Raw genomic sequence first — 26,401 nt, 5'->3', positions numbered from 1 at the left:
ATAATATCTCAGTACCTTAAAAAGTGAGAATTTCATACAAATCAACCCGTAATAATAACAATAACAAAGCATGGCCATGTTGACCAGAGAGAATGTTTGCGAAATGCCTGGTATAAGCCCTGGCCCATGATGGTTACTCAGTAAAATTATGCTATTTCTGGCCATTCTTTCCTATAAGTAGATGATACAAGCACAGAGGTTCGCTATTAAAACAGTCCATAAGTCTAAGGGGACCTGTGTTTTTTATTTTAGCATCAACATTTCTATTTTCCAAACCATCTATTTTAGATAAGTGGGTACACATCTGTATATGTTAAGACCCACATATAGAATCTTGTCAATCTACATACATAAACAAAGCTAGAAGCTGCCCAAGTACAAAAAGTAAATTCATTTTTGCTTCAAAACTGAAGTCAGTATATTTTTATAGCTTTTAAGGTAACAGTATTCGCTTAACTTGTGAAGAATTTTAAACAATTGGTTTATTTATTTTAAGTCGCTGTTCTTTGCCTCCATAGTAGGCGCTCAATAAATTAATGAATTAATTAGGAGGTTTTGCATTAAGTTAATTTTGTTTAAACTCTTAAGATTTTGAGTTCAGAGACAAATTTTTGTTTTTAATTAAACATAACGTTTTAAGTGATGACAAAGTCTTCCCTCATTTAAACTGATCCTTTTATCCCTGGATGTTTACAAGTGTTTTGAAAAATTGGCTCATTTTTTACTGTGTCTTGATTGTGCCCGTTGTGAGTAAAAGAAAAGTGTGTAGACTGATTGTTTTGGACAAAAGTAAAATACATATTTAAAAAGGAGCATATTTATGCAAAGCTATTTAAACACTTCTCAAGCAAACTATCTCAATAATCATAACATAAAATGTCCCTCCTGGAGACTGTGACTGCCCAGTCCAGTGTGTCCTCAAAGGGACACTAGCCATCTTGATAGAAGTTGACAAGTTAAGTGTGAAAGACCTATTATTTGTTTTTGAAATAGCTCGTAATACAGGATCATTGGTTTCTTTATTAACATCCCTACATGTGGTTATTTACAGTATGTTTATCTAGCAAAACACAGGTGGCAAAGGTGAAGGGAAGAATTTCGAATTTTAAGAAAAGTTTGGGTAATAGACAAAAACCCATTGCCACTGTGTGTTTTCAAATTAAAAAAGAAAGAAAAGAAAGAAATGCTGCTCCAAAATGTCATTTGTTTTCATTTTGAACTAAGGAATGTTTTTGATTGGGGAAAATAACTTGTGGCAATGGTATCTATTTTGAATATAGAGTATTTTTACTGTATCCCAGCCTACTTTGCTCAGAATTATAGCAGTATCCTAATCAAATATTGTATCACATTATATGAAGTTAAGGTGAACAGAAATGTAAAGATATTCCTGAACAGTAGAGAAATACCTCTGAAAAGGTCAATGGCCTTTAATGATAGAGAGCGCGCTTACTTGAGAGAGACTGGTGTGGTTTTTGAGAGGTATATTGACCAATGTAGAAGCAGTGTGAGCATACAAGATTGTGTATTTAAGTCTGTCTTCAAGAAATAGAAGCTCTTCATTCATAACCTTTACAAATAAAAAGCAGAGTAAGCTAAGATGGAACTTAAAGCTTAGTCAGTCTGGATAAATTTACCATGGTTTGTCACAACTTGCAAGATTTACTGGGTTTGGAGGAAAATGACGTCCCATTTTCACCACACACACACACACACACACACACACACACACACACACAAAATGATAGGAATTCCTATAACTCTTCTGACGTCCCCATGCATTTGGCAGAGAGCAGTCATAAGACTCCCAGGACCAAGAGTCATTTCCATGATTAGTTACTGCATTTTTCAAAGCTTCATTTGGGAGGGTGAAAATATCCCGTTAGACCAGAAGTTCTTAAATGAGTTCTCATGGCAGATGCTCTTTATTAAAGTGATACCTCACACTGGCACTCTATGCACCCAGTTCAGCTCTGGGATATGCTGCTCTCATTTCAGCTTAGGAAATTAGTTTAAAAGTACTTGTTGGAATATCTTGGCCAAATTTTACAGGCCCAGTAAAGTTATTTTTGGTTTAACCAATGTAATTACAGTAAAAATTAAATTTATGAACCATATATTTCAGAACTAACAACATTTTGCTGTCGTTCTCATTTGTTCTAGGATGTATCATAAATCACTAGTTCCCTAATTTTCTGGATTCTATGATACGTTTTGTGAATTGGCCTCTTCTGACTTCACTAGATAACCTGATCTGCCCTTGCAATTCCCACTCATTGATTCTGGAAGCTCTGGATTAGACAAGGATAGACTTTGTAATAAAAGCATAAGCTATTTTTACAGCTGCTAAAGATGAGAATGAGCTAGAAAGTATGGGATTACAATGACGGGAGAAGCTGCTGCACATTCTTGGGTGGTAGTAAGATCTACCCTGTTAGCTTGGCAGTCTTGTTGAGGGGAATGGGATAAGCAGAAGTGTTCACTTACAGAAAAGTGAAATGACATTCTTTTGGTTAAAATATCTGTAAATGGTGGGTCATAAACCTGCTTAGCTTCAGCCTCACTTGAGGTTCACTTGAGGCAAGACTGAGGTGAGAAATACAGAAACGAGACTAAGAGCTTGTGTGAACCTGGAAACAAGGGGAAAAGGCCTTTAAAAATATCAGTGAGGCTCAATAAATGTGCAGACGGAATATCATTTTTTCATATTCTTCCTATAGTCAGCCTAGTTCTTTCTCAAAAAACTAATCCAAGGACATCACACTTCAGTCAATTTTGATGGATCTGTTTGTTTGTTTGTTTTTGGGTTTTTGTTTTTGTTTTGAGGAAGATTAGCCCTCTTTTTGCTGAGGAAGACTGGCCCTGAGCTAACATCCGTGCCCATCTTCCTCCATTTTATACGTGGGACGCCTGCCACAGCATGGCTTTTTGCTAAGCGTGCCACGTCCGCACCCATCTGCACCTGTCCACACCCGGGATCCAAACCACTGAACCCCGGGATGCCGAGAAGAGGAATGTGCGAACTTAACTGCTGGGCTACCAGCCTGGCCCCCTTTTTGTTTTTTATATTTACTTTTTGCAAAACTAACAAAGATATATGATGGCTTTGTAGCACAGAGGACATGCTCTTCAGCTCTTCCTGCATTTTTGATCCAAGGGAGCACTCACAAATCTATCAGCTGAAATATTCAGGAAAGTGTAGTCATAAACAAACTTACCCAAGAATATATTGAATTTTGTTTTTTACTAAACTCAAATTTTATACTTTTTATAAAGGAATGGAAAAAGTTATTTAAAATAAAATTAATACTAAGCTAAACGACAGCAATAGAAATCTTTGAAAAAGTGAAAACCCCCTCTCTTGGTTACACAGAATTTTAACCCTTCTCAATATTTTATACTTCTGGCTCTTCATGCTGAAGGACAGAGCGTTAACACTTGACATTTACCTTTGACCTGAAAGATAAATGCCCAGTTCGGGCTAATACCATGTAAAATTGATCAGAGGGGTTAGTTGGAATCGTTACAGTTCCAAGATTTGGGGAAAGCTGGATTTCCTTCATGACAAAACCAAAAAATGCAAAAAAGAACTTTGCAAATATTTAAAAATCCCAAGTCTAATTGTCTCTTTTCCAAGTCTGATTTTTGTTTTTTAAGAAAATAGCTTTCTCCTTGGCTCTGCAGTGAAAGAGAGAGATACCCCTTGAGAATGCTTAGTGTTTCTCTTATCACGCAAGTTTATAAACTTGAATGCTAGGAGAACTACAATTTTCATCTTAAATCCAAGCAGTTGATATGAATCTTTGAACTAGTTTCTTAAAATCTTTCGTTTCCATGTCATCAGCTCTTAACTGGAAGTGGTACCACACCTATCTGATTCATGAAACATCTTACTACTTAAAATACTCAGTGGTGTTCGTAATGTTGTGCTATTTCTAGCTTCTGCAAGTCAGCTGGGCGCGGCAGAACATTACCCAATTACTTTAATATGATTTGGCTGAATTCTTTCATATAAGCAAATGTTCTATATAACCATATATAGTTTCCTTAGACTAAAACTTTTATTATGCCATTTTTTAATTAAGAACCTTATAAAAATACTTCACACATCCCTTAATTTTTTAAAAAATAGTAAATATTTTGTTTCATCTTCAGATCCAGAGTCATTTTAGGAATGACATGGCCATATTTTATATTCCAGTGATATCCTCACAAACGTTTTTTAAAAATCTAAACCTATTTTTACTTATACTAAATGATCTCAATGCTAGAGTTGCCCGTTCCTAAATATTTGGCAATCGTTTATGGTCAGGCCATAGCACTTTAACAAGACTAAGACCAATAGTACTTCTTCTCCAATTAAATATGCTTTGAAACTAAGAGTAGTTAGTTTATAGAGCAAAATACAAAGATGGTTTAAATAATTTTATTTTATTTTAATAGAGGACTTTACTTTTATTTTTTTATTTTTTGAGGAAGATTAGCCCTGAGCTCACATCTACTGCCAATCACCCTCTTTTTTGCTGAAGAAGACTGACCCTGAGCTAACATCCGTGCCCATCTTCCTCTACTTTATATGTGGGACGCCTACCACAGCACAGCTTGACAAGCGGTGTGTAGGTCTGCACCCGGGATCCGAATTGGCGAACCGCAGCCCACCGCGAACTTAATGGCTGCGCCACTAGACCAGCCCCTTAATTTTTCTTTTTTAATCTGGAGGCTTCTAGAGATTAAAGGGCTGAATAGTTGATGTTATTGAACAGGGAACTTCTGAATAAGTGAGGTTTACAAATTTCTTGAAATCATTCTTGAATAGAAACTTGGTAATTTTTGGTCTTATATTTGAATAAAATGTTATAGATTATTAAACCAATCAATTCCAGAATCCTCAATGGCTTTGATTTTAAAAGCCAAAATAATGGAAATTACTCTCCTGAATGTTAACTAATATATCAAATTAGTGAAATAGAAATGAAGTCACTAAGACACAAGCCGTTAATTGCATAGGAAACTCCAAACATAGCTGAGTTGATAGGCACCTTTTTCTAAAAAAATACCAGAGGCATGAAAATGATTCTAATTTGTATATTTGCCTAAGATAATAACTGTTCCCAAGAGTTATTTTTGTTAATGACAGCATGGAAAAAGACAATAAAACCGTGGGGCACCCAGTTTTGTGAAATTGGTGTAATTATTAATCACAACCTGGCCCAGTAGTTAAGTAGCCGGTCACCTTGCCAGAGGAAGTTCAAAGGCATTTAGGTGGTTCATTTAAGTTTATGATTTCAAAATATTGAATTAGGCACTGTGGGCTGGGAAGGAACATAGATTAGGGAATTAAACAGCGGACAGCACCTCAGCCAAATAAAGCTGCAGCCCTGGCACAGCTTCTGAATTTGCTGGATGACTTGAACAAGTCACTTAACCTTCCTGTCTTTCAAGTCTCAGGCAGCCAAGTGCCCATAACTGAGAAAGGCAGCAGCAGTCACATTAGATAGAATACATACTGACAATGAGTAAATGGGCAGAATTGCTACACTAAGATCATACACCCACAAAAAGCTCAACAACTATTTTAATTGTGCAACTTTTGATCATTGAATAAGTAGTCTTTAGGCGCAGTTCACTAAAAGGTTTCAGTATGCAATATTCTGCTAAGATTTTAGTGAAGATCAGCTTGCACGTATAAATTCGGTTCATTTCCTAGCCCAAGTTTCACTGCGGGCTGCTAGACTCCTGAAGAAAGTTTATTATGTAGTTTCACCTTAGCAAATTGATAAATCCCAACTCTGAACATCTGAGAAGCTCAAGCTCAAATAACTAGGATCTTTCTCTGCACTCAGCTCTCTTGAAAGAAGTTTAAACATCATCTAGAAATGCCTCGTGTATCTTTCCAGAGCTGTACAGGTTACCTTGACGTCTAAAGTGCTGTGGCCTCACATATGGTGGGCATTCTGCTGATTCTGCGGGATATAAGATCCACAGGTGCCCTTCAGTTAGCACAGTCACATCCAGACTGCCTCAGACAGGGTCATCCTCCCCTACACACTTGGCCTTTATCCCATGTTTTACACAGTACTTTATGTACATTATCTGTCCGTGTATTTACTTATTCATATGTGTGTGCATTTACAGACATTTACTCAGTACTAGTGTTGAAGGTAGACAGTGGTCAAGTCCTCGTCAGATATATGAACATCCTGTGATACTGCTGTAGGAGGACTGCAGTAAGGTCAAATAGCTGGTCTGGAGCACTCAGGAGAAGCGGCTAAAGGAGGTGACCTCGGAGCAGAGTATTGGAGGAAATTTCCAGACCAAAGAAGGAGTGTCTCCAGGCAGAAGGAATAGTGAGAGGAAAGGCACAGAGTTATCAAAGAGCCGGGACTAGTTGAAGAAAGAGTGCGCCCCTTGGTGTGGCTGTAGAATAGGTTATATGGGAGCCTGGGCAAAAAGATGTGTCAGGAGACGAAGCTAGAAAACTAGAGTAGGAAGACCTTTAAAGAACAAACAAACAAGTTTGGGCTTTGGCTTCCAGACGGTGGAGAGGGGTATGGTCAGCTCTGTTCTGTAGAGGATGATTCTGCAGCAGTAAGGAGTGTGGGGTGGAAGAGGGCGCAGGAGCAGACTTGGAGCACGAGGGTAGGAACTTCTGAGCCCACATCAGAGCAGTGGCAAGGAGCCTAGAGAGGAAGAAATGGATTTGAGAAAGATTTGGGTGAATGAAGAATGAACTATATGAGGAGTTGAAATGAAAGGAGGCCTCGAGGCTTTTGATTTGGGCCACTGAGTAGATGCTGCTGCCGCTGTCCAAGATGAGAAATACAAGAAAAGCAGCAGGATTTGCAAGGAAGATACTTGAGATCAGTTTGGGGCTCCCTAGGTCTGAAATGCCAGGACAACTGGGGATGTTTAGAATGCAATTACAAATACCAGCTTGGAGCCCAGAAAGACTTAGGGTCAGCGACAGCCAGAGGGAGGGAAGAGGTTACCAAGGGCAAGCAAAAGAAACAATGGAGAGGCTGAGGATGCACCCTGGGAACCATCACTGTCACTGCTAAAGAAAAATGATAGGAATCATGGATGACTCAGTGTGGGGACTAATGAGAAAGTAGAGTCCAGAAGAAACCCGAGGCTTAGAGCTAGGAAACTGGTAAAATTGTGGTTGCGTTAGAAAAATAAAGAAGTCAGGAAGAGAGAGGAATTTGATGGTCAGTTTTAGGCAAGTTGAAAAGTATTTTCTCTCCTTGTCAATAAACAATAAGACATGCTGCTTTATGATTGTTTCCATTTATCAGTGCAAATTTTTTAAAGGCTGTCTGACCATCACTGAAAAACGTGGTATTATGTTGGCAAGGCCACTGGCTTGGGAGTCAGAAAGCACTTGAGTTTGTTCTGGACCCACTATTCATTCACATATTTATCACACATTGACTATATGCCATGCTAGATGCTGGCTCACACTGGTGAGGCACCTTCTCCTGTGGAGCTTACAAGGTAATAGAAAGAACTGGTTAATCGAATACACACACATAAATATGTAAATTCAGTTGTACTAAGTGCTTTTAAACAGCAGGTGTAGGATATGTATGAATTTATAACTCAGGGACCTCTCCTACAATGAGGGTTAGGGGAAGCTTTTTTGAAGAAATAATATTTGAGTTGAGATCTGATAAAAGAAATGGAAGCAAAGATGGGGGACAGTTTTCCGAGAAAGGAGGAGAGCTTATGTGAAAGGGTGGCAATAGGAGGAAGTATGGCCATTTTGAATTGCTGAGAGAAGGCACTATGGGTGGGGTGGAGAGAAAAGAGTAAAAGGGCCTTTGAACACGTCTTGTGAGATGGGAAGGGTCCAGATAATGCAAGGTTTCCTAGTCTCTCTTTTGATACTCAGTCTGGACAAGAAATGATGGATGCTTGGACCAGAGTGATGGTGAAGAAGGAAAGAAGTGGACTAATGTGTGAGACACTTAAAAGGCCCAGTCAACAGGACTGGAAAGATTGTATGGGAGGAGTGGGATGAAGGGGTCAGAGATGACTCTCAAGCCTCTTTCTCCTTCTGCAACTGGATGGATGACGTTGCCATCCACTAGGATGGAGATCCCGAGAAGAGCAAATAAGCTGGCAGTGGTAGAAGTCCATAAGCTCAGTTCAGGGTATGTTAAGTTCAAGATACATTTGTGATATCCAGACGGAGATTCCAAAATAGGCATTGACACACAGACCGGGAGGAAATGGTCTTGAAAGGAGGTAACAATTTGGGAATCATTGGGATATAGATGGCAATTTAAAACCCTGGTACAGACAGGACCATAGGGATATGGTACCTGGCGAGAAGAAGGCCTCAAACTGAGCCTTTAAAGGAATTGAAACGTTTAAAGTCCTGGCTCGGAAAGAGAACATGGCAACGAGAGTGAGATCATGTGATCAGAGGATTGGTAAGAAAAGCGGGCGAGAAGTGAAAGGAGGAAGGGTTCAAAGTGGAGAGGAGGACCCAGCAAACTGTAGCTTTGGGCAGTGCCTGGAAGAACTCCTCTATTAACCAGGGAGATAACGTTTGCATGTCTCACAGCATTGTTGTGACGCTCAGATCTGATAATGCTTCAGAAATGTCAAATTCTATCAGTTGTTTTATTACATAATTACTTTCACTTCCCAGGGTTCTTTTTTTAAAAAAACACTGCAACCATTCATTCACACTGTTATCTTACTCTTCCAGGCCTTTAGAACAATAAAAGAGCCAAAAAATAGGAATTTGAACATGACAGTGTTCCCAGTCTTTTGCATAACTGCTTGGGAAGTAATTGCACTCACGATCTGGGACATCCCTCCACTTGCTGCTCTCTCCTGCCTTTATCCTAGGAATCTGAAAATCCCCAGAAGCTACTTAGGAACCTGTGGATATAGGCTTGAGCACCTCAATTCTATAAATAAAATCTCTTGGTAATCAGTTCCCTGTGATTAAATGGCTAGCTCTGAGGTGAATGAAGCTTCTGGCATTCAGGGAATGCTTTACTCTCTCAACATTGTGTAATTAGTGACAGCACAAGCTCTCCCCACTTTGACTCTCGAGTGGCCATTACTTGATCTTCAGGAAGAGGGAAGGCCAGGTGACAGTGGCCCCTCTCCACAGAACGTGGGCATCCAGGCATCTAGCATGGTGATTGTCCCTTAACCGCCCTGCTGATGGAGTAGCGGTAGCTGGCACCAAACTCTCCCTCTTCCTGTAGGTCACTGTGGCAACAGTCCAACCACAGTAGACTACTATATACAAATGATTCACTTCCAGCCTCCTGCTTTCTTTTAAAGAGTCAGCTGTCATGTGCTGCCCGTGACTCACTCCAGCGCCTTTGCCCCAGGGCAATAAGCAGTCTAAAGATTACTGCGTTCCAGGCCCCTCCTGAGCCAAGACAGTCACATTGCTTTTTGATGATGCAGCACAGAAGCCTCCTGGCTCATTCCCATCTTCTGTCCTGCCAGCTAAAGCAACATTGTTTCTGAGCATAAGAAAAGGAAGAAGGCAATTTGTATTGCTTTGATTATGCAGGACACAAATTACTCCAGTTGTAGCATGTCCACTGTTGAAGATCTAGAGAGTATTTCCACAGTGATTCAGAGAGAGAGATGGCCAGCAACACTCGATGTTGCTAATTCAGTTTATGCTTATGAGGGAACAGAGACTTTCAGAAGCTTTAGAAAGTGACGCGGAACTTTCCACCCTCTGTAAACTGAGTCTCAGCCGAATGAAGCTCTGCAAAGGGCACTGATCTTAGGTTCATTCCTTCCTTCTCCATTAGTTTTAAAAAACAGACATTGTTTTCTAAACTGTAGTTTTTTCCTGTTGGCCACGTAGCATACCAAGAAATCTGTGAATTCCAAAGGAGGATTTAACTTGAGGAGGGAGTTCTGGTAGTCACATTTCCCTAATCTCATTTTCTGAACGCCTCAGCACCAGTGTCCTTTATATTCCAGAATTGGGCCAGCTGTCATGCTTTTTTGCCAAATGTTCATACTGTAGAGGCCACAGACAGATGAAGCTCTTATTGCCTAACTAAATTAAGCTGAAATGTGCCACTGGCAGCATCCCCATTACAGAATTATTCCCTGTCACTATTTCTGTCAGTATGTTTTGATGTTGGGTATATTATGAATATTCATCAATCAAATGAATGGGGCAAGAAGTGTTTTGGATCTGTGTAGGAGCTAAGAAACCCTGTTATGTTTCTTTTTGTAATATAAATGAAGGTTAATTATGTAACTATGAAATCTAACCTATATGGTGATTTTTTTTTTTTTAATCTAACTTGACATTGTTAGCAATCATTCTATGGACAAATCATATTTTATAAGATAGTCTCAGTGGAGTCAAGTTAGGTTTACAGAACATTTATTTTAAATAAGGAATATTATAACCTGGATAACCTGGAGTTTTGAAAGTGAACGTAAACATTCATGTTTGTGGTTAAAACCTGTTTAATAAAGATCAGGTTCATTAAAAATGCAAACTAATCAATAACAAACTAAAACTAGACTTCACCTTTTCCTGTGATAAACAGCAGCCTCACTGACTCATTAAGATAGAATGGAAATAACCTTTTGTGATTCCCCCCAATTTCCAGTCATTTAAGGAAGTACTACAATGTTCTTAACACAAAATTCAAGGAACTTTAATTTTTTAAATATTTCATGCATCAATTTCATTAGTAAGAGAATAGTGTTCTGAAATCAAGAAAAGGTTATCACTAATATGAGCTGATCAAATTCACAAACTTACTGAGCATCTATTTCACTAAAGACATTGGGTGAAGCTTTTTCGATGTTACAAAGAAGTAACATGTTCTTTGCCCACAAAGACCTATTAATTTAACTTGGAAGATAGGTTACACAGTGAACAAAGTTTGATAACAATTTAAAACAAGCAGTAATTTGCTTTAACTAAGGAAGTTGTCATGGTATCTAGCCTGTGCTTACTTACCGAGTGAATGATACACTGTAAGCATTCAAAAACGGAAAGAACACTTGGGGCAGATGTCATCAGAAAAGAATTTACTGAATAGGTGGGATTTGAGCCAAGCCAACTCTTCATAATTTTGCCCCTTGTGGGCTAGGAAGAAAGACAAATCATGATTGGTGTTCGAGTTGACACTGTACAGGGGTCTTCCAGCTGATTATCTGCCTACATCCATGGTATTGATTCATATGTTGCTTTTCCAGTTTACAGAGTTTACTGAAGGCCATTCCTCTAAATATGATGGCAGTTAGTGTTGGCATCTGCGTCTGTAAAGTTGGTTGAGCTGAACAGTATAAAAATGCAAGGAAAGTTAAATGTCTCAATGCAAGATATCATCTATACGCTGAAGATAGATATTAGTAGAGAGGTACTTTTTGAGATTAGCTTTTCTAATAACACTTTTGTTAATGGTTAAGAGAAAAATGTTCACAAACTCAATCATGTTGATAAAGTTAATAAGAATTAATTAAAAAAATGAAGCCTTGCCCTTCTGGGCGACTGTTTGCTAACCAGTGGAATGGAGCAGTGCTTCCCAACTGAAGGTGCTCAGGAAGCACCTGAGGGTCCAGTTAACATGCAGGTTCTGAATCTGTGTGTCTGGAGTAGGACCCGAGAATCTGTTTCTAACAGGCTCGCCGAAGAGGTAGATAATGTTGGTCTGTGCACTTTGAGCAGCAAGATTGTGGAGAGAATAACAGTACGCTTTTGCGAGGGATGTGTCCTAAATGGTAATACCCTGTTTAAGGAAAGGAGTGATGACTAGTATTTTATCTGGCTTTTGTCCTTTATTCTCACCCAACTCTATATCTTTGCCTTTAGCACGAAAGCAAGAGATCATCAAAGTCACTGAACAGCTGATCGAAGCCATCAACAATGGGGACTTTGAAGCTTACACGTGAGTGGAGGCACATTTATTTTGCTTTCATGCAGATGGCAGAGTGTTTTCTATAGGAAGGCATTCTTCAGTGTCCCTGAATTCATATGTATTTTACCCCAGGTTTGGCATGTCAACAATAGCTTTATCTCAAGGTGTAAGGACTTAAGTAGCCCCAGGAGAGAAATAAACGTGTATCTGAGCTTTGAGAGAGAGAAGGCAAGACTTCAGATAGGAGGATTGGGAATTTCTGTCCATGGGCAGAAGCCTAACCACCCACACTCCCGTTTGAGCGAAGGCATGGCAGGCAGAGCCATCCGTGAGAGCAAAGGCACAGGAAACCAGAAAGCACGTGAAAAAGTGCACTTGGTTTAAGAAATGTTTTTCCTCTCAGTGCTGCAGAGGTGCTGGGACGGAGAGAGAGAGGAGGAGGACCTCAGGCAGCCTTCTCCCTCTTAGCCGACACAGCTCAGCTTCCTCCTCGTCTCTTTTATGAGTCTGTCTCTTAGGTAAAATTTTATTTGAAGAAAGGGTTCTAATGCTCAATTTAAAGTTTATAAACTACTGGATCATAGGCACATAAAGGAAGTCACTTCAATCAAACAAAAATAAAGCATTCAAATAAGTAGGGCATGCAAGCTTATTGCACAAATATGTGGGTCAATAAGTTAGCTTTTCGGGTAGAGATAAAAATCCTGCTCAGCCCCCATTACGCAGTACAAGTGAGGTCGTCTTGGATGAAAGAGTTAAATGCAAAGAAGAGGTTGAATCTAGTCTCTGGTTGGAAAGATCTTTCTAAGTTTAAAAGCAAGGGAAGTAATCACAATGAGAGGATAAAACGATTAGGCTACCGAAATAGGTAAAACTTGTATACTTTAATTTTTAAAAAGCCAAAAGAAAACTGAGAGACAAACGATAAATGGAAAAATATTTGTAAAGCATGTCAGAAATTCATTTATATCGAGTGGATAAGATTGAGAAGTAGAGGAACAGGTAAAGGACATGAACTGTTAGCAAAGAGGAAATAAAAATGACACACTAATAAACACATGTCCACACCCACTCATTCGGTGCACGCCACTGTGAAGGCAGGAGGACTTCCAGCCTATCCGATCAGCAGGGATGGAGACGCTGCCGATAGCCAGAGGCGGGCAGAGACTGCAGGACCACAGCCACTGTCCTCCACCACTGGATGGAGCATCAGTGAGGCAAACACTCAGGGTGGTGGTGGTGGCAGGGGTTAGGGGACACTTTGTATACACCAGAAAGCATTTATAAAGGTTCAAATTACTGTTATCCTATAATTCTACTTATAAAACTTTAACATGGGCATGGATTTGGAATCTAAAACATGGACAAAAATGATGAACAAAGATATTTATTGAAGCCATATTCATAATAGTGGAAAATTGGAAACAACTTACATGCCCCACATCATGGTAACTGTTAAGCAATCTGTGGTGTGTTTGGTACAGTGGATGCTCCTGCAGCCTTTCTAGTGATCTGGCAAAATGCTTATGATGTATTCACTGAAGATAAAGCAGGATGTAGAAGTGTGTGTACAGAAATATTACAACTGCATGAGAAAAAGCATTAATGCCAAATTGGTTTTAAAAAGGAAAAAATGGGGCTGGCCTCATGGCCTAGCGGTTAAGCTCGTGCACTCCGCTTCGGCGGCCCAGGATTTCACTGGTTCGGATCCTGGGCGCAGACATGGCACTGCTCATCAGGCCATGCTGAGGCGGCGTCCCATATGCCACAACTAGAAGGACTCACAACTAAAATATACAACTATGTATTGGGGAGATTTGGGAAGAAAAAACAGAAAAAAGAAAAAAACAGATGGGCAACAGTTGTTAGCTCAGGTGCCAATCTTAAAAAAAAGAAAATTTGTTAGAAAAAAAGGAAAAAAGGTGTTCCTCTGGGAGATGAAATTATGTGTAAGGTTTTCTTCCTGCTTCTTTTCAAGTTTTATGTAATAAGTAGGTATTACCTTTATCATCAGTTACAAATAGCCAAATATAAACTATGGAAGACAGTAACTGAATGTAAGAACTAAATTAAATCCAGGACTGCTTCTTATAAACTAAATTAATGTGTGTGCAAATATATACAGAACCTGCTCATACACACGTATGGATTTGTGTGCATCAGTTCTTTGACATGACCTAATAAAGCATACTTGGGATGAAGGAAATAGTAAGAATTGGAATTTAAAAGAACACTGTTGTCAGAGACAACACTTTGCTGTTAAACAGTTGTTTAGAACTCTGTGCCATAGAATCTGCTTTTAGGGTATTTTAAATAATGCAATTCCTTGCAATCCCATGAGTTCACTAATTCCTTTGCTTACAGAGGCCTGTAATCTGGCCTCATTTTGTACACTCAGGCCCAGGGATAATCCAACAGGCCCTTCCATTGGGAGCTTTGGGGATGGTTGAATGTATTGGTACAGCTCTGTCAGCTGGTCCTTCGACCACCTGTTCTGAGCGCACACACCCAAGGTTAAGTGGCAGCTTTGTGAATCTTTTATTAACCCAAGCCTGTTAGAGGAGAGAGAGACATATGTACATACGTACAGACGAGAGAGGAAGGGAAAGAGAAGACAGATTAACAGGTTTTAAGATCTCTTGACTCTTTTGATGGTTGGGTAAAAAGATTCATCCTAGGACATTGATTCTCGAGTGCTTTGAAGGCAGTAAAATCACCTAATATAAGTAAAACTGCCTGATAGAAGGAAGGAAAAAATTTTGATTTACCAGTGCTGACAACCAAACGTCATATTTATCAAGGAAGAAATAGCCCCTGGAAGAACAGATTCTTGTTACCATAGGAATGCTGTTCTTCTCATTTTGCTCCTTTGAAAGATTCTATGTATTTGACTTTGAGCTTGAAAGTACCTGCCCACCTGGAAGTCTGAGGCAAAGTGTGAAATTCCTCCCCACTCCCCACCCCACCCCGCCTTTACGGCTTTCTTTACCACAAAGAATAACCACTGTGATTTTATTTTAAAAGTATTTTCTATTTTAGAAGTGTCCTTTAAAAAAACATCAATTCCACATTCTGTGAAGACTACTTGCAAGAACCACAGTGAGTCAGGCTCCTGAACCTGCATTTCTGTTGAATGATTGGCCTCCCAAATGGGGAATTTCCATATAAAATTAGATGTAGCCACCTCATGTTAACAAACAGTCCCATGTATAAGTCGTCTGGTTTCTGAGCACTTTGTGTTTGTTTCTGTTCTAGTATTAATTGTTGTGTGATAATTGTTTCAGAGACTATCTGCCACACAGTAGATGTTTAACAGTTCTTTGTGGAATGAGTAAATTTCTCCAAAGGAAGCCCATTTGCTTTCTCTGAATATTTAAAATGGTGTAGCTCTTTGTTAAATTTCATGTCTAGCATTAAAAAGAAAACTAACATGTGCATTTGAACCTCTCATTAATTCTATTTTAAAAGTTAAACAAACTTTAAACACAAGTTAATTAAGTCTTGTGGACATCGCCAGGAAGTGCAGGATGTCACACCTGCCGTCCAATCAGCAATGTAGATGTTGGACAGGAATGTAGAAGGTGTCAAAAATTATTCCGGAAGTCCTTAATGTCAGAGCCAAAGTTGGTTTTATAGGACAGGGAGAACATTTAAAAATTAATAAACATAAGTCAAGAGAATAAAATTCACGTTGCAATTAAAAAAGGAGAAATTTTAAAGTGGTGTAGGCTATCGTCTGCTGGAACTGGCTGTAGCATCTTGACCGCATCAGAGTTCTCTGCAGAATGCTTGTTTAGAGTCTGTTCCTCAACCCACCTTGCCAAGGCCTGTGATAGAAATTTTATATTTTTAGTGGTTTTTAGAGACACTTTCTTTCACTGACTGTTTGATAAATAAGAATGGATGTGTGTGAAACAGCAGATACATTAACTCGTTTATTGGTTGTTTTCGTTATTTTTTTCCTACAGAAAAATCTGTGACCCAGGCCTCACTGCTTTTGAACCTGAAGCTCTGGGTAATTTAGTGGAAGGGATGGACTTTCATCGCTTCTACTTTGAAAATGGTTCGTTTATTCTACATTTAATAACATGCCTTTTCCAACTTCTCTTTAAATTTCTCCCCCCAATTTTCAGGTTCTTTGGCTCTCTTCTGCAATGAGAATTTTTACCTTAGTCCAGCATTTTATATCATAAAAGTTTTTTGTATTTGAAACTTAAAAAATAATTATGACAGGCTTAAAAGTTTTGGTGTGTTTTGAAAAATATCTGATTTTTTATTAGAAGTAATGTTGATTGAATATACCCCATATAAGTCCCAGTAAATGTATGATATAAGCTGCAAAATGAGTTACCAAGAAATATGTTGAATTATTTCAAGTTTTCATAAAACACTGCTTACGTATGAAAAAATAAACCACAGCATGCTGGAATATTTGACAGAGAAGTGCTTTCAAGCATGTTTAGTGCACACTTTCAAAGTAAAATGTAACTGAAGATGAGTAATCAAATAAATAGTTCAGATTACAAGAATTTTAGTTGTCAGAGAAGAAACAGCCATATTTCCGAGACAGTGACAAAAGAAACTCCTGCAGAAGCCCTCCAGGTCATCAAGAAAAGTAAAACCTACAATTCCTTGTATCCTTCTCCTTTTCCATGCACTAAAGACATTAGGTACCATGTTTCGTTTGCACGATGCACAGAGTGAATTCACCTTTTGCAGCAAGACCTTGATGAATGAGAGGAGTTGCAGTAATGATTAGGACCATCAAGCTCACTTCAGTAATTACAAGCATTGACAAGAATGTTGTGCCTTGGCATGGATTTTTAACTTAAGATATGTTTAATGAGTCACTTTTTCTCATATGCACTAGACATTTGCAAGCAAACAAAGATAATTATGTGGTAAATTGGCCTTAACAAAGCTTCAGTAAACGTTCTCATATTCTCTGCATTCCAGCACTCTGATTGACAGCATTTCATAGTGTTTCCTTCATTTTACTCTCAGTTGACACATCTCATCTCTAGTAAAAGAATTAACCCAATTAATATTTTAACTTACTTCAACATAACGCTGTACATCATTATGTTCCATAAATACATATTCTTCATGATGCAGTGTTCTATTTTATCTGACTCCAGCACTGAGTAATTTATGCAGATCTATTCTGAGAATGGGAAGCATTTTTTGGATAACAGGTAAAACAGTTCAACCTGTTTTAGTGATCTAAGAGAGTATCATCACCGATCAATCATGTGAACTAATTCTTCATATCTCTTAGTCACTGAATAATTAGAATAAGTAGGTATTGTCAAAACACCAAAGGCTGAAGCCTAGCGAGGGTGCTCAATGAAAGGAAAGAACTAGCAGATCAGGCGACATGCCAACACCAAGTTTGGGATTTTTACTGGATGACCACTGCTGGACTATCATGGAATGGGCTCTACTAAGGAAAGGAGTCCCAGGATGAGATGGAGAAACAAATTCATGTCTTGGCTAGCCTTTTTTGAAGATAGCAATCTCCAGGCTTGATACTTGATGTATTTTCCTTGTCCCATGAACTTCACCAGCTAACAAAAACGACTAAGGCCACAGGATAGCCTGTCAACTGCCCCAGTGGTTTGTTCACTGGAAAGACAGGAACTGCTTTGCGCACCTGGGCCAGGCCTCCTGCGTCTCTGGTTTCTAACCACTTCCCATTATAAATAAATAGATCTCTCCAGCTTTTGCCCTCAAAGTTTTCAAATTGTCTACCAAGGGAATCAAAGAAAATAATGACTGTATCTACTTTTGCTCTCTTTTCCTTCATACTTTGCACAGTACCAGGCACTCAATTAGTGCAACTGAGTAGTAGTTGAATGAATGAATGAATGAATGGCATTCCATCCGTTGGTCCCAACTGAAGTTATTGCTGGTTTTCATCATTTACTTTACATAGAAATTAAATTCTGGTTTTCATGTTGTTCTCTTTCAGCTTTGTCCAAAAGCAACAAACCAATCCACACTATTATCCTGAACCCCCATGTACATCTGGTAGGCGATGATGCTGCCTGCATAGCATACATCAGGCTCACACAGTACATGGATGGCAGCGGAATGCCAAAGACAATGCAATCAGAAGAGACACGTGTGTGGCACCGCCGAGATGGAAAGTGGCAGAATGTTCATTTTCATCGCTCGGGGTCGCCAACAGTACCCATCAAGTAAATATTTCCAGGCTGTCAGCTTCTTTGTTAATATACCCATGGTCAGCGTCTTTTTCTTATTCCACTGTTAAAAGCATGGCATATGTTATTTAATGCTAGTGGTCAGTTACATTGGTGGGAATAAATGTTTCATGAGAAAAAGTCTGTAATTCTCTGGAAAGATCAATCAGGTCGGCCATTTGTGGTTTGGACCTTGCCCTGGAGCAGTACACAATAGTTTTAGGTAGGAACCTAAATAGTTTTAGATAGGATACCCTATCAAGCTATTTTCTTAGGGTTGAATCAGGGGGAATTCATGTAATAAGGCAAACTATTTGTGACTTTAATGTCGCTATTGGCAGAGGAAGGAGATGTGGGAAGAGTTTCTAAAATGGCCAGTGTAATATCAGGAGCTTCCTTTCATTGGTTATCTCTGGGGCTCAGTCACAGATATTAGGAGAAATTTATAAAATACAGCATTTAAAGCAGGTGTCAGGGGTCTCAGTGTCTTTCTCCCCACACCACTGTCCCTCAGAGGCCGTGACTGCTCTTCCAGTCGATAATTAGCTAGTTCCTGCACATCCCTCAGGAGCTTAACTTGCACCAGGTAAAACTGAAGATAAAAGACCTTCTCCCCAGGGAACTTGTATTCTAGTTTAGAAAGAAACTTATTCCCAATACCAAAGAAAAAATTATCTAACAAAGTTCATAACCAACTTGAGAGTAATGGAATGAACGACTAACATGCAAACTGTTTAGAGCAGTTTAGAAGGATACTTTGTGTAGAAGACAATGGTGGACAAGGTCTTAAATGATGAGTGGAATTTGGAAACAGAGAACAAAGGGAAGATAGTCCAAGCTCAGGGAACCTCATGAAGAAAAGCAGTGTCAGGATGTTAGCTTCATGGGGTAGAGGATTATGGGTAACAAAGGCTGGGTCCAACTGGAGTAAAGGAGAATAGTGGGAAATAAGCCTGCGTCAGTGCAGTGGGGTGAGTTGAAATCAAGAAGGAGAGTTTAGACTCAGGAGAAGTTTGGCCCACTGCTGATCTCATTCCACAGTCTCTCACCAGGATCACTTGTTAATATTTGGGGGTGGAGGATGGGGAGTCAAGTTCATACAAACAGCCATTCAACTCACTCCAGAGAGTTCTTCAAAATTTCTTAGTTTAATAACGTACCACAGTGGTTTTCAAAGGCCTTCTTTATAGCCTTAATAATTATATATCACTGTTGGATTTGTAAAAAGTGGGTCAACAAAGAAGAAAACGAGATAAGTTGAAATCCGTTCTAAAAACAGTAGGTGTGTAATTAAGAGAAAGACAAAAGGAATATAACAATAATGAAGACATCCATTTTTGTGTGTTTGTGTGTTTTTTACCCCAAAGAGGTCCAGCACAAATTGCCAGTTAACACAGAAGGAATTACATTCATACAGTACTAGAGGGTTAGGTTTTTCTGCAATTCCCTGATGAGTTTATGGGATAGAGCCTATTTAAGAAAACTTCATTTTATGCCAAGGGGCTTAAATGGGGCTTCTCTTAATAGGCCCCCCTGTATTCCAAATGGGAAAGACAACCTCTCAGGAAGCACCTCTTTGTGGCAAAACATCTAAGGCCTGAAAACCATTCACAGATGGGGCTTGTAAGTAACATCCTGCTCCTGATACTTTGCGATTGGAGCGAATAAATGAAAAGCTGCATGGCTGTTTTTCTTCCCTTTGAGGATGTTTTCTCTTGCATTATACTCAACGGAAACCATAAAAGGTCTTTGAAAATTCATAGCATTTTTGCATGAGCTCTTGAGTCTAATGTTTGGCACCATTTTGAAGCATAACCCTTATTTGAAAGGTAATAAGTGCTGAGAAGAGCCTGGCTTCAGCATATGGATTGCAGCATTTTAGAATATCCTGGAGTTCTCACATCAAAAGTCCATTATATCTGGGTCAATTCAGACAACTCTCAATTATCCAGACCTAATTTATATCAAGCTCTGGGATCCTTTGGTGTCTTACTGTCTTTTAAGAGGTTGCAATCCTGTGACGCACTTGGCTAAGGTTAGCATGTAAATCAATTTGCCGTGGCTGACTGAGTGTAATGGTATTTGACCGTGAGGACAGGCCACAGGAGGAAGTCAAGCTGAAATTTAAAACTCACGAAGTGAGTAATTCCAGAGGATAATTGAAAGTTGACTGTAATTAAATTCATGCTTGTGTTGTTTTTAAGATTTGTTTCTTAGCTTGTGTGAGGATTCAGATATGTGTGGACCTGTTGTGAATATTTTCCCCACTCAAAACACTGACCCTTGATCAGAGCTTTTAAGAAATTGTGCTGCAAGCTGTTGGTTTAAAGAAACAAGATCTCCAATTAAATAAGAGTAATCATGTTTTCCCTACTTTTGAGGCTAAATTCCTTGTTAAATTGACTTCTAGATTTGATTTCCCAAGGAGTCTAATAACGTCAGAAACTAAGGATGAACTTAAACTTTTAGTCTATTTCGTTTGAATGCTAATATTCATCTATTAGTTTGTCTAGTTAAACATGAATGCTTCAAATGTATGCAGCCAGCCCTGCCTATCCGAGGGTTTCACCTCCACAGATACAGAGGGCTGACTCAGGTGCTTGAGCATCAGTGGGTGTTGGTGTCCGCAGGGCTCCTAAAACCAATCCCGCACAGATACCGAGGGACGACTGTACCTAGATTTAATAATGTGATTGAAGCCTGGGTCCCTGTCTCTTTATTTTTGGCTTAGCTCTATGTGGACAAATTGACGGATAAATAATACCACTTTTCTATTTTAATATTGTCTCTTTAGCCTTGTGTATTTTATCTTTTAATGATCACAAGTGAAGATCTCTTATACATGGTATTTTCAGTCTGTTATTTAGCTGAGTTATAAATCATAGCCTGGTCTGATCTTTGGCAAAGCAATTTGACGATATTTTGTAAAACAGTATAATTTATTTCTCCCTCCCTCTTTCTCCTTTCAGCTAAATATCAACAGTGCCACTTCTGCGTTCTCTGTTCTCAAGGCACCTGGATGGTGACCCCGGGCCGTCCTCTCCTCCTCTTCATGCATGTTTCTGAGTGCATGAAGTTGTGAAGGTCCTACGTGTAATGCATATGTGATGCACCATCTAGTCATATATTCCTTCCTATACATTGTTTACACTCCAACCATGGGGATGTTCCATGCAAACTTAAATTACTGTTGGCAAACAATAGGGGGAGGTCAGAAAAAAATTCCACACTATTCCAAGTACAACCTATTCATCAAGTTTCTCTGTTTATGCCAAGACGTAACAGACTTCAACATTATTGTTCTCTGAATGACAGTTTGTAAGAGAAATGTAAATTTTTAAAAACTCTTTGCTGTTAATCTGTTTTGGCTTGTTTGTTTAACAAAAAAGGTAAAAAAAAAAAAAACCTTCATTTTTCTGGTGTGATCCTGGTTGAAATGGATGATTTTTCACTGAAAGTTTCGTTGCTGTTTAACAATTAATGTGGGATATGTGAGCAAAATCACTTATGAATGTGGAAGTGAGGGTCAGGGAGTTTGCTCCCCTCTAAAGTCTTGTTGTTTTGGGTCAAACTGTGTAAACTGGAAAAATTCCCATCATTTACGAGTTTGATCACTTTAAGGTATACTCGCACTGTTCTGGTGAATTCGCTGAATTGAATTTTTTGTTCCTTTCTCAGATCTGTGATGTTTTCTTCATTTTATCCCATCTCTCTGTTCCTTTTGTTTGCTTCCTTTTTTATTTTTTCCTGTTAGTTTGTGAGAAAAAAGTGAAATTTACATAACGAAGGTAAAATAGAAATTGAGGCCTTTTGGAGGTAGCTAAACTAGCACTTTTGATCATCTTCAGGGCCCACAAAAAGTTGTCAAGAAGATTGAAACATTTTCAATTCGGTTTAGGCTCCAGCTTGGACATAGGGATCCTAACTTATGTTGGAGGTATTAGAATTGTTTAAACTTATGAAAAGGCAGGTCGGTTCCTACTGCACCCACAGCATGTCCTCCTGACTGGGGCGAGATGGCCGGGAGAAGCCCCGATGGTCGCAGAGCAGGATTTTGTGCAGACGCTTTTCTTTCTGCCTCATCCAATGGGCCCTCCTGCGCCGTCACGGGCTGGTTTTCTGAAGTTAGAGAGGCCTGCAAGTGTTTTCCTTTCTCACAAGTGTTTTGATCTTGATCTCTGTGACTTGTGCTTTTTTAGCTTCCCTCTTGGATCAGAGTAACATTATCTTCCTGCGAGAAGTGAGGATTTTCCAGTTTAAAGAAAAAGAAAAGGGAATTGTGCCGGTTTTCTTGTCCTCCTCATTTCTCCTTTGTTGGTTCAGCCGCTGTGAGACGGCTTCTCCCTGAAATGCTTTCTAGTGCATGGTAGCTTCCTCAGCGTTCTTTTAACAATGGTAACCCACCATCCTCAGAAGCCTGTTTTTAAAGCCGAAGCAAAAGACAAAAACGACAAAAAGTACCCTCCCTCTTTTCTCTCATTTCACCTTTCTGTGTTCATGACTAATCACCTTAGATATTGTTGCTAGTGGATGTATGGTAGATGGATTGAAGCTTTTCTGATAATTACTATACGATTTAAGACAATATATATTTAAAATAAATATATACAGTAAATGTATTGAGCCATGTTATCCTGCCAATGAGATCTGTGAAAAAGTAATGGCCTCATTTTTCCCTTTTTAATTTCTTTTACCTTTTTGTGAAGCGGCTATACGTGGCATACATGTATTTTAAAAAAATAGGTATAGAGTGGTTTTTTTTTTACACTTTTAACTTAGCATGTGATGTTGAAGTATTAACGTAGATCAAGTTTGTCTTCCGCACTAAGACGTGAGGAAATTGTGATTTGTTCTCTCCACCACAACTGAATTACACATTATCTTCTGTCATTTTGAAACACTGCAGTTTACCATGGGACACTGTATATATTTCTTGCCATAATGGTAAATGACTGATTGATATATTTAAGAGTTAATAAATTTGTGATTTCTGCTGACAGTGTGTCCATCTTTATTTCTTAAGAAGAGGTACCATATTTATGCATGCATGATGCTGGCCAGTGCCAATGGCTGTCTGTCCTCCTTTGGTCTCATTAGTACTAACGATTTACCTTTGACATAAGGTGAAGTTATTGAACTGTGCTTCCTTTTAAGAATGTACATGGTGATAATGGCAAGTTAATGTACTGTATGCACAAAATAAATGGTCTCTCCTTGGAAAATTTTTCTGAGAACAAAGTAGTTAAAAACAAGAGTCCTAAAAGTTTCTAAATGTGCTCTCCAATCCATCCCTCCCAGGGCTGACCATATAACACTTCAGTGTTAGCATCTCTAGTATACAGGCAAGCACCTCATCTCCTGCTCCTCGTCTCGCACTTGAGTGTGCAAAAGCACTCAACTTCTTCCAGTTTACTAAAAGCACCTCACAGCTGTTTATATTTCTTACCTAGAATATTCTCCCCCTGCTTCTTCGACCTAATTCTTACTCATTCCTTAAAATTCAGTGCAGACCCTCATCCCGTCCGGCAAACCTTCCTAGACCACGCTTGAAGCTTGCGCACGCACACTCTCTCAACACTGGCATAGTAGTTTGTGTTTACCTTTCCCACCAGCCACACTGTTTTGAAAATACATCTTTAGTTGTGTCTCCTTTACTGGAGTATAACGCTTCTCTAGGCAAGAACTGTGGATTTGTATCCCAAAACCCACGAAAGGGCCAGGAAGGGAGAAGTTGTTTGTTGTCGAACTGTGGCCAAACCATAAGTGGAACCTCAAGACGTAATCAGATACCTGGGTTTAATGTTTGGCTCTGTTGCTGTTATCTGTGGCACTCTGACCGAGTTGCCTCTTCCCTCTGAAACTTAGTTTCCATATTTGTAAAAGGAGAAAAAAACATACCAACTACTAAGGATATTGTGAGGATAAGACATAATGGGTACAGAGTGCCTAGAATCATATTTGGTAGATAATATTCAATGGTAGCAGCTGTAACGGCTCTAATCACTAATATTAATACCCCCATTGTTCTTATTATTCCTTCCTCAGGGGAGTGAATAACTCCTGTTTTGCTGTGAGCTGCTCTATTTACGTAGGTTTACTGATGTTGCCGAGGATATACTCAGATTCAAATGTCTCAGCAGGGAGATGAGAAATAATGAGGTAGTCATCTAGCCAAAAGTAGGGAAGATGATATGGAGTAGATCAGTATATTCTAGGAAAATTCTCGAGGAATCTTCATCTTAACTGAAATTTTGAATCTCTGTATAAATAAAAGAATTATATCTATTGTAAGAGAAAACAGAAAGCACAACCTTTGAGTGAGGTCATTAAATAAAATTCTACTGACTTGTCCGAACATTCCACTGTTTTCCTGGTCTCTCTTGTGAAAATAAAAGATACGTAAAAAGGTTATAATGCACATCAGCATTCTAGACCTCGGGTCCGTGATCTGAGCAGTAACCCGTCATGAACCGGCGCCTGAGACAGCAGCCCCGAGTTCTCACAGGATTCCCGCCTCATCAAACAAAACCAATTCTCAAAGGCAAGCTGAATTGTCTCCTGGAGAGTCTCGCAGGAAATATTGATGAGATGAAGTATTAATCTTACCGCGCAAGGATTTGCATTTTAAAGCCTTTTACTGCTTTACAACAGAAGTCAGAAATTTCTGGTAGAAGAACTGAAATTTCTGGTAGAAGAAAAACATGAGGAATGTTTTTATCCTTTGTATTAATGTTGCCAACATTTTCAAATTATTTTATATAGAAGTCATGATTTCTGGCTTAATTCATTTGAAAAATTATAAGATCCTGCCACACTGGATCTGTGTTCACTATGGCAACAGACAGGAAAGCCGATGCCTCTTTTAGCCGAGCGGGTGCTCTGCCATACACCCTCCCACCCACAAATGCCGCCCTCCTTTGCGTTTGCTGCCGGCTCCTGTGGACCATGGAGTTTTGACCTTTTTCTTAAAGTCAGGGAGCACCTCTGTGGGCTCCTCGGGCCTCAGTGCCCAGGTTGAGTATTTGGTTTGCAGGAGTGCTCCCAGCATCCCTAAACCATACTTCTTGAGCAGTCGTCTTCCTGTTAGGCCTCTCCAGCTAAAGTACCCAGAATTATTTTGACTTCATTTTAACAAGAAAATTGAAATGAACACAAAGCACAAAATTTTTCTGAGGTACTATTTGATTACTTAAAGGAAGATCAGCTGCTATTTTCAAGTAAAACGACTTTATTTTATCCCATTCTCATAGTCCTGAATGGCCAAGAACGGTCCGATATTTTTACTGCTAGGTTTATACAGGCCGCGCAGGATCAACCGTGAACTATTTGTTCAAATCCAGCAACGTTCGGTCTATACCCAGCTGTTCAGAAACTGCTTTGCGGAGGAGGGTGAGTTACCACAAGGCCACCAAGGCCTGACTCGGTTGCTAACACATAAAGGAGTCTGGGTTTAATCTGAATAAGCTCTTTTTGAAGCTGTTAGAACTCAACCCCCCTGCGCTTACCCCTTTCTCGCTCACCTTGAAATCCGCACGCACTGGCACAGCGCCTCTCCGGGGGCCACGCCCCCCGCGCACAGGTGTCCCTGCGGGCCACGCTCAGTTCACGTGCTCGCAGGGGGCCTGACAGCTGCCCGGGAATCGTATTTCCCTGGTGTATTCTCTCCTCCTCTCCACCAGAGTGCAGACTAGACTTTCCTCCACCTCCAGCACTTCCCCCATCTTCACTCAGCTGAGGACCTTCCTTCTGACTTCGCAAGAACTGAAGCGGTCTCTGCCTCTGTCTACGCACCCTGCCTTCTCGCCCTTGCTGTGGATGAATACTTCACAAGCCTGGCAAAGGCCAACACATCCCACTCACACCTACTCACAGGTATTGCTCTAGCAGCTGTCCCACCTCACCCTGTCTCATAAATCATTTCCTCTGTACTGGATAGCCCCACCAACGCCCCATGTCTTTCCTCTACAGCCAGACTCCTTGAAAGGGCTGCCTGCTCTTGCTGCTCGCGCTTTCTCTCCTCGCATTTCTCTAAAACCCACAACAACTGCCTTTACCACTCCACAGAACGGTTCTTCCCAAAGTCACCGGTGCCCACCATGTTGTTAACTCCAAGAATCAGCTTTCAGTCTTCATTTTACTACTTGATCTCTCAGCAGCCTTTGACACAGCTGTTCACTGTCGCAATCTTGAAGCGCGTTCTTCTCTTGTCTTTCAGACAAGACATTTGCCTGATTTTCTTCCTACCGTTCTAGATGCTCCTTCCCAATCTCCAGCTGGTCCCTTTTCATCAACCTGGCTTTTACATTTTGGAACTCTTCTTTTTTC

At 39.7% G+C, this 26,401-nt stretch overlaps 1 protein-coding gene across 15 annotated transcripts in view; it reads left to right on the top strand.

Annotated features, from left to right (window-relative positions):
• Nucleotides 1-23,073, top strand: part of CAMK2D (calcium/calmodulin dependent protein kinase II delta) — a 289,757-nt gene extending 266,684 nt beyond the window's left edge. For 8 of the 15 annotated variants that reach the window (XM_046655892.1, XM_046655893.1, XM_046655890.1 and 5 more), the window contains 5 exons: nucleotides 11,828-11,903; nucleotides 15,842-15,936; nucleotides 17,845-18,073; nucleotides 19,604-19,699; nucleotides 21,046-23,073. In XM_046655892.1, the coding sequence (XP_046511848.1) occupies nucleotides 11,828-11,903; nucleotides 15,842-15,936; nucleotides 17,845-18,073; nucleotides 19,604-19,670 (467 nt within the window). In that variant the 3' untranslated portion in view covers nucleotides 19,671-19,699; nucleotides 21,046-23,073. Of the gene's footprint in view, nucleotides 1-11,827; nucleotides 11,904-15,841; nucleotides 15,937-17,844; nucleotides 18,118-19,603; nucleotides 19,700-21,045 lie in introns of all 15 variants that reach the window. The other 7 variants (XM_046655897.1, XM_046655902.1, XM_046655895.1 and 4 more) reach the window with 2 other exon arrangements.
• The last annotated feature ends 3,328 nt before the right edge of the window (nucleotides 23,074-26,401 follow it).

This window comes from Equus quagga, chromosome 3 (genome assembly GCF_021613505.1).
Source record: "Equus quagga isolate Etosha38 chromosome 3, UCLA_HA_Equagga_1.0, whole genome shotgun sequence".
Lineage (NCBI taxonomy): Eukaryota > Metazoa > Chordata > Mammalia > Perissodactyla > Equidae > Equus > Equus quagga.
Note: the sequence above shows the minus strand (reverse complement) of the source record. Positions and strands in the feature narration are given on the sequence as shown.